We start from the raw sequence: 9,276 nt of genomic DNA on the forward strand, positions 1-9,276 counted from the left end.
GTTTTTAAATTTGATTTATCTCATTACTGTGGTATTTATAATGCTTTATTCAATGAGCTAATAACTGGTTCCAGTAACATGTTAAAGGAACATTAATATCTAATGAAAAATAAAGAAAAATCAACCAACTTGAATCTGTTAAGTCCATTCTCCTGTAAATTGTTCTTTTTCTTAAAAATGGGAAAGAGTGTTTTGAACTAGCATGCATTTTAAAATCATGTAGGGTCTGTATTTTGCAAGATAATTGTTGCAGTCAGACTGCCTGTGCAGGGATGAATGTAGGCATGGTGGCATTGCATTGCTCGCACAATAGGATCAAGTAATATAACAGCAATAAGAATTGCCAAATGAATATCCAGTTTCTCAGTTTTCCAAATTCTGAAGCACGTGACTCCAGTCTGATAATAGATTTTTGCTTGCTTGTTTAAGGGGCGAGGAGGGGGGAAGTAGATTGGGTATCCAAATCTGCGGGACTTCCACCCGCTTTCAAGAACATCTGCTAATGACCAAAGGCCAAGATGCTGCCATTCAAAAGATTTAAGAGCTTTAATGAAAACAGAAGTAGATTTTGAGTCACCTACTAAAAAGTTTTAAGTGTCCAAGTTTTAGAAATCGTTCAGTGTTGGGTTAATTCCAAATCTCAGGTTGAGATCCAGGTCACTGTCTTTCTCCTCTCTCCCCACAAGTAATCAGTTGTAGGACAAGGACAAGTCTATATCCTCAGTGTTGTTCTGTATGTCACTTGAGAATATAAAGGGCAAAAAGATCACATAGGTTATTGCCTGTAGCTATGAAGCAGGATGTTAGTGGCATCTCATACTGATAGCAAAACAAATGCTTCTGCTAGTGAAGAACAGTTCTCGTCAAACTAATCCATTCAAGTGAGTGTAGTTTCTAGTGTTTGTCAGGCAATCCTAAGAGGTATCTGCAATATGTATCCAAACTCAGCTCTCAGAAAAAACTCACAGCTGAAGGTGTTGATATGGCTAAGATGAAAATTTATGAACTGTTGTTTTTCCAGGGCTTTAATCAGCTCCTCAGTACTTTGCACTGAGGCATGTGTCTGTAGGGGAGTGTTTTACCAACCTGAACTTGGAGTTTCATATCCTTGTTTCATCTAGGTGCCTTTATTCCTAATGCAGGACCCACCTTCTTTCTTCATGTTGTGGGTTCTGATTATACTCAGATTTTGTGTTTGGAGAAAAAACTGATTTTGAAGTCATGTGGTACCAGAAGTTTCCAAAACCTTGAAGGAGATGTTGCTGACTTACAAAAAAAAGAAAGGCAGGCAGTTCCAGGCAAACTCACTTGAGATGCATATGGCCACCAGCAATGTTATTTGTGTTCAACAGAACTTGAACCAACAACATAAGGATAAATGTTCCCTTTTACAGGGCTTCTTATTCAAGTAATGTTTAACTGAAAACATGTAGGCAGTTGGCAGTGTTCTGCTACTGTTGTATTATTATGATATCTGTTTTACTGGGGCTTGTTTTAATGATCTTAGGTTACCTGTGGCCCATACCTGCTTCAACCAGCTTTGTCTCCCTCCTTACAAGAACAAGAAGGAACTGAAGCAGAAGTTGATCATTGGAATTTCAAATGCTGAGGGGTTTGGTCTAGAATAAAATGAAATACTTCAAGAACAGCATTTTTATGTAGCATTCACTCTTCTGATTGTGCCTTTAAGCTTTTTGTTGTTATGTCTCTTGATACTGTGCCAGTCTTACCTAGTGTAGATTTTTTCTTTTAATTAAATATGAAGTGTATTTTTTTCCTGAATGGCAATACATTTACTGCTTGCTTTGTCACAGAAAGTAGCTTTCTTTGTACAAAAAGCTAGTCAGTTTGATAAACGAAACCTAAGACAATTTCTAAGTTATAGTTTATTTCTGGTTTTATTTAATAGCACTTTATCATTAATCATAATTGCTTTATATTGCAGGTATCCTACTGGGATATAGTATACAGAATATTTCTTTATTAGCTAATCCCAGTGGTAGAATGTTTTCAATTAACATGAATAATAAGAAAAAATACGACATACAGCATGTAGCCATATTTTCACAAAGGCAAGTAGGAATTTTAGTCTTTATAAAATGTATGCAGTTTTAATATTCTGGTTTTCCTTCTCAACAAAACAGGCTATCTAAGAAGCATGTAAATAACTGCCTGTGAAAAAAATAGGGTTTTGATAGTGCCATTTACTGCTAAAAAATCATTTTTTTTATAAATAAGAGGTTTTGGATGTTCTATATTCAGCTTTTACACTTGGCTGTACAAGAGTGTTAAAAGTGAAAACTTTTTTCAGTTTGAGGGGATTCAGATTCAAACTACAGGTGTTAAGCAGCTTGTGTGTTCATTCTTTGACAGCAAACTAACCAGATCTACTGTAGCGTTATAGTAAACGGAACTAGATATTTAAAATACATTCTACATATGGTGAAATACTTCAGGAAAAGAATTAAATCTACAACACATGGAAAACTGAAAGTATATCATGCTTTTTTTTTTTTCAGCAACTTTCTTAAAAGTCTTAAGTAAGCTGTGACAAAAGTGAGTACAATAACATTTCTGAAGAATGTTGAAGCTTTCACTAACTTGAAGGCCAGCATTTAAAGACAATGTTTTGTGGTTTTCACTGCATAAGCTACATGAAAAGAATTCTTGGTGTGCCTGCTCTGAGTTAGTGATTAGGAGCTGGGAAAAAAACTGGTTCTAAAATGCAGATGTAATTATAAGTCTGGGTTTTATTCATTAAATGGAAAGAATTTATCAGCATGCAGTACAGTACTTTCTTAAATATGAATAGCTGCTGTGTGTTCTATAGATTTTTCTTTTAGCTGAATGAGGCCCGGATCATTCAAGGCACTTTGGCATCTGTCAGCTATCCACATTGATCTTCTGGGGTATGGATGCTTAAGTATCTTGTGGAGTCTATACTCAATTACTTATTTGCAATAAGAGTAAAATATCTTACTATTCTTGTTTTCCCTTTCTGTATTATTTGCATATAACCAACATATTTATATATGATGAACAAATTAATCTTCCTAATTCATATTTTCAAAGCCATTGTGGATTTTCTGCAATAGCTAAATGTAAATTTTATTCTTTTTCATAGAGAAGGTACTGGTGATTTTACTGTTTTATTAAAGCAGAGATAAATAGTAGGATATTTTAAAATATTTGTCATTGTATTCATTGTGCTCTCTTTGAAACTGATCTGAAAGCTTCCATTGACTTTAGCCTGGAAGAAAACTAGGTTAGCATGGAGGGTGTTAAAAGCAGCACTTTGCACTTGTGCATTTTATATTGGTTTCCCAAATGTAGATTTTTTTTAATAAATTTTGATTCATCAGATGTCAGATATTTAGAAATAAATGAATCTTTCACCATTGCACTGAATGAACTAAATGGCTTCAAGCAGTGTTAAATTTTTAATAGCAAAATGTGGAAGTAGGTAAGAAATCTGGAAACAAAGGCATGTCCCCCTTCCCCTCTCTGTAGAATTGGTTTCATGGGTGTTTGGCTTATGAATAAATAGCTATACAGTTTATCTGAAAACATGGCAAATTAGCCAAAATATTTTTTTATGGCATAAGCCCACTTTTAATAACTATTTATCTATTATTGTTAAAATAAAGCTTTTATCTTCTTATTTTCACTGAATTGCACTTTGCCTTGGGTTTAGTTTTATTTATGGAAGCTTTTTTGGTTTACTGTGTAATATTACCTCAGAATTCTAAAAAGGCTATTGTATTCGCATCAGTTTTTAAATAAGATTGTCATTCAATGACATTTTATATATTTCCTGATGTTGATAAATTAAATAGTAAATTTTGTATTTGTTAAATGAAAGCATTGCACTGTATTTATGAAATAAGCTCTGATCATTTTAAAACTTTTATTCAATGATGTTTTGCTGTTCTTGTCTTGCCCTGTAATCCAGCAAATCTTTTTTTATCTCCATCATTGTTTTGTACCGTACAAAAGAAATCTGGTTTGTATAAACTTGTTCATTACTAAGTATCTATTTTTATGTATTAGATTTGTGCAGTCATTAAATAAAATATTTAAATTTCTGGCCTCACTTGTTTAATTTCAGACTTCCGTAATCCATCATAATGGATTTAAAAACAAGATCAACTTATTTGCTTTTGTCTTATCTTTCTTATGCAGAGTTTTCTTTACAGTAACAGTTTTGCTAAAATATTGCATATCCCACTGAAAAAGATAGTTTCAGCTACCAGACATATTCCCAGTAATATTTATAGTCCATATTTATAGTCAAAACTGCAGGTGTTCCAGTGCGTACCATGGTGTAACAGTGCTGTAAAATAGCATGGATCCTCAGCTTGATTTTTCTTCTTTATTTTTTTATTTCTTCAGTTGCAGAGTTTCTTTGAGGTACAAGGGGAGACAAAGCCAAGTTCTTAAATGTTTTCTCTTTTTCTGACTAATTTTAACACTAACATCGGGAGGGACAGGTAACAGGAACACCATGCTTTCTTATGGACACAGGTCCTGATCACAGGACTGATACCTGGCCAGGTTAAAACTTGCTTCTTGTCTCCTTTGTACCACTCCACGTTACCTACAGATGGCAGCAAAGATGAGGATTGAAACCACTTAATTAGATGCCAGTCTGTCCTTAGAGGGGACAGTTTGTATATCACAAATAATAGCAGATTCACAAAATCAGTAAATACAAATTGCCTTCTAGCAAATGGATATGGAGGAGGGAGAAGCAGTTTGTTTTATCTGTTAGGTTTTAAAAATGTTTTCTTTTTCCATGAGGGCTTCCCTAATGTCTTGTTATTGTCAAACAGAGACTCTGCCGAAGCCTCAGGAAGAGGAGGCTTATTGTTACTGATCTCTAAACAGTCAATAGCCTCAAGACTGATAATTAGAAAGAGGTTATAAAACCTAGACTGCTTGATCCTGTTCCATCTAGGGATCGGATGGCTGGGGCTTAAATTTGAAATTGATTATTTTGGCCAGAAGTGGTGAAGTTCCTTCTCTGTAGTTGTAGTTGGTGGTGGTACTGCTTGACTTCTTCCAAAAGGAAATGCTGTAACTGTTGTTACTTTTCATAGTTCTGGTATATAATATTCTTTCAGGACTGTTCCCTGAAAAAACTGATTAAAGGTCCCTCAAAGCTCCTGTTTGCGTGTCCTGACTGACTGACTGTGAGAGCATGTGTTTTACCTTCTAGAACACCTAGTTCTCTCTCAAGAAGATCTCGTTTTCCTTTGGATCAAGTAATTTTCAATTCTGTTTGGACTTGTTTTGCTGAAGGATATGTGCTGTTGCATTTGTTGTTGAAGTTGCTTGCATTTTTAAGCGTTCACACTAGGAAAATGGTAACACGATGGTTTCAACTACCACAGCTATTTTTCTTGTGTTAGAAATGTTCTAATTCATAATCTGGTGGGATTTTGTTGTTAAATTAATCAGAAAAAAAAAAATGGGCCTTCAAAGAACTGCACCTTTCAAATTGTTAATCAAATTCTTATTAAAGTCTTTAAATCTCAATAGCTTTCTGTAACAGGGGAACAGGTATGGCAAGGGTTAATATAGTTTGGTATTGTTAGTGCATTCATAACTGTGTGATGGATATTTGATTCAAAAATAGCTTTTTCAACAAACTGCATATAGAAAGAACTCTTGAGGTCAAAGAAGATGGAGAGATTTTGTCACTGAGGACCTGATAGAGTACTTACACATTAAACTCTGAAAGGGTGGGAGAAATTCATGTAAGTCAGGCAGCACCTAACATAAGTTCATTTCCGAACTGTTCTGCAGTACTAATGTTAAATAACATGTATATGAGTAAGAATAGGATAGATAGATGAATGGGTTTACTGCATTTTCAGGAGTTTTATGTTCTACCACAGCAAGGTTTCATTTACCATATTTCTCTTTGGTATCAACTTTTATGATTTTGTATGTGTAGAATGATGAACAGACTTTTTCATACAGTGTTTTTTTCCCATGAGAGTTGTCCTAGATTATGTAGATGTATAATGGTCAGGTTTAATTTATGGGCTTTGTGTTTATACGGTGTTTTAACTGTATAGCATGCTTTCATATAAATCATGAGAAATGCATCTGTTCTCACGGAGTCCTTAATATCTTTACACTAGCATCTCTGGTGGCTACCACACTATGGATAATAGCAATCCAGGCTCTGCTGGTCTCTGTAGGCATGAGTCAAGGCATTATCAGAGCAGAGCTATTCATAGCCATGTGTAAATTATTCCAACTCACCTTGTCAGTGAGTGAGTTTACTCAATGTACATTCAGTCTCTTTGCTCTAGCAGAAAGATAGAATATTCATTTATTTTGCTATTCATTTTGTGTCAGCAGCAATACTGCAGGAGGCAAGAACTGTGTTTTGTCCGCTGGAAGATCAATCTAGCTAGATATTAAGTAGCCATTTTGAAAAGTCTGATTTAAACTCAGACCTGTGGGTCTTGGTTTTGGTTGCCTTCTGGTGATTTTAAGTAACCTCTCACACTTTACTTTCAAGGACTGTGGTGGCAGCACGTATACTGTTTGGCAGGGCTGATAGTTGGCCTCGATTAGTAGAAAGGAATTCGTAGATGGGCCAGTAATATGCCACAGTGAGCAGAGAAGGCACTTTATTTTGTCATCTCACTCATCTACTTTATAGAGGGATCTTTGCCCAGATCTTTCTGGATTCCAAGGTGGAGGAGTATCCTACTCAGATTTTAAAATTCTCTTACAAAAACATGTTCTGTGATACTAAATGCATCATATTAATTCTTAAATGTTTCACTTCATTCATAGAATAATAAATTAATCATGACAAATAAATGTGACCTATGTAAAACAGAGATGAACATAGCAAAGATTTGGTCAGTTGCAAAAGGAAAATCTACTTTCTTATACAGTAGTTCTTTTAAATTGCTTTTGAGTTGCAGAAATCTAATTCCCTTCACTGATGAAGTTTAATTCTTTTTCTAGTGATTAATATCTTAGAGACTTTAAGAACTGAAATTATTTTTCTTTAGTTCAGTTACCATGTAAGAGAAAGCTAAAACTGGAGTAAACTGTAACATTTTCCTGTGTGCATCACTGTAGAGTGCTTACTGCATTTTTCAATTTAAATCAATAAAATGTTCTGCATCACTTTTCCTTCAGAATTCTAAAATTTCTGGCAATGTTAGAATTTCTTTTACAATGAAAGAAAAGCTTTCCCAAGCACTGAAAGCACTTGGTATTCGTTCAAACTGCAGCTTTTGAAGTAATAATATAACATTTGTTCCTGTTGCATATAAACAACCTCATCTCTTTCTGTTTTGGGTGGTTTTGTTTTAGGATTCAGAATCTAGTCAATATCCTATTTATGCATATTGGTTGGAATCCATTAAGCTATTGCCCCAAATGGCACATTCTGGAAGATGAAAACTCTTGTTCCAGTAGCCAGACTTTTTACTGAAAATCTGTGAAGAGGATCCAAGTTAATATTTTCTTACTTTGCTCTGTTAGTTGCCAGACAGGGGCTGAAATCTCCTAAGGTATTACAACCAAGCTGTGTTTGAATTGCCTTGGGGATGTTTGGTTTTGTCCTGTTGATCATCTCCGAGCACATGCTTGCCCGGTTTCTACTGGTGATGGGTTTCACATGCTGACAGATTTTTTTAATGTGTTTCTTACACTGAAATATTCAATACCCATGAATTCTTCCTTTCAAAAAGTGAACCTGGTTTCTTCAGTAGTCTGTGATGTTGGCCACGAACTCACAGGTACAGAAATAAATTCTCCATGAAATTAGTTTAGAAGAACCCAGTTTTGTTTTCCTATACTTGATTTTAGGAGTTTAACATCATCCTATAATCAAAGCTGATCGGGCAGCACCAACTCAGCTATGCTGAGAGGTGTTTCTTCTGTTTCTCATTCCATGTTTTTTTGTTTAAACTACTGTTGGCATGTAACCAAAATGTAAGAGATGCAATAGGAGGGAGTATTTATATTAAAGTGATAATGTTGGAATTAGAGCTCTTTGCTTAAATTCTCATCCCCATTTGCTAGCTGTAGTTGTGTTTTTCATTAGTATCTGTTTACAATGGGTACACTGCAACTGTGAATCTGAAAGTTAGCTACTTGTGTTGTGTTTCATATCATTAGTATTTCTAAAGAAAAAATGAGCTTCCTGGGTTTCCCTTCCTTGTCTCTGGGGCACCAATTGATGCATTGAGGCTTCAACATTTTATGGTGCTAAAGGTGCTCCCAGTTTCTATTTTGCCCTTGAATTTCTTCTCAATTTTTTTGTTGCTAACTTTATTAGTAGAGCTTATTAATTATGTATGACATAAGCAAGGCTGTTATGCTTAATCATGAATTCGGTTAGCATTTTCATGCTTGTAGGTGTACTGTGAAGAAGAAATTACTGCTTTCACACAGCACAATCAATCCCTGGCTAATTTCTCCTGTCATTACTTGCAGCAACAATCTGCATTCTTTGCATAGCGATGCAGCCTTTCGGTATGCTTAAGACCTACTGCCATTCAGAATAAAATGTATATGTAATTGCAGAATGATAAGAAATGGAAGCTTTCATGTTGAATTTCCCTAGATTACAAAATTATTCATCCCTTTGGCTATTTGTGACAAATTTCACATGCACATTTTTTTTCTTAACCAGACCTCATTTTTATTTTATATTTTATACAGACATAGGATAACTTACAGAAACTTTCACAGAAATTTTAGAACTGAGTTGTCACTTAGATGTATTATTTGTCTACGTCTCTTGCAGTCCTTATCATAGCCACATGCAATGTCAATCCTCTATTTGCAGCGCATTTTCATAAATCAAAGTTATTCTAATATTAATGAAGAAAACACAGATAAAGCTGCCAAGAAAGGACAATGAGGTGTTGTGTGTTAAGGGTGCAACTTGCAAATGTGTCTTTGACTTTAAAAAAAAAACAAGGACTGGTTAAATGGTTCAAGGTAGTGACAAGCGGAGCACAAAGAATTCCTGTGCTTCATCTCTCACTTCTACACAGAGGTTACATACAGAAGACAACGTTTCTGGGAGAAAAATCCCTATGAGATAGCACTACACATTTCAGATCAGTCATTTCAAATTGATCTCCTCTTCCTTTTTCTTGCAGTTAGCTGCTTATTTGAATTACCTTGGAGATGCTTGCCTTTTTTCCTGTTGATCTTGTCATAGCCTATGCTTACTTAATTTCCACTAGTGATGGCTTTCATATGCTCTCAGATTGTCAGGAATCAATT

General features: G+C 35.0%; 1 protein-coding gene across 3 annotated transcripts in view; it reads left to right on the forward strand.

The window, feature by feature from the left end:
• HECTD2 (HECT domain E3 ubiquitin protein ligase 2) overlaps positions 1-4,096 on the forward strand; it is a 40,663-nt gene extending 36,567 nt beyond the window's left edge. For all 3 annotated transcript variants that reach the window (XM_062606857.1, XM_062606856.1, XM_062606855.1), the window contains one exon: positions 1,508-4,096. In XM_062606857.1, coding sequence (XP_062462841.1) covers positions 1,508-1,628 — 121 coding nt within the window. In that variant the 3' untranslated portion in view covers positions 1,629-4,096. The remainder of the gene's footprint in view (positions 1-1,507) is intronic.
• Positions 4,097-9,276: the final 5,180 nt, after the last annotated feature.

This window comes from Pezoporus occidentalis, unplaced genomic scaffold (assembly GCF_034315485.1).
Source record: "Pezoporus occidentalis ecotype Australia unplaced genomic scaffold, CSIRO_AGI_Poc_V1 ctg98, whole genome shotgun sequence".
NCBI classification, from domain to species: domain Eukaryota; kingdom Metazoa; phylum Chordata; class Aves; order Psittaciformes; family Psittacidae; genus Pezoporus; species Pezoporus occidentalis.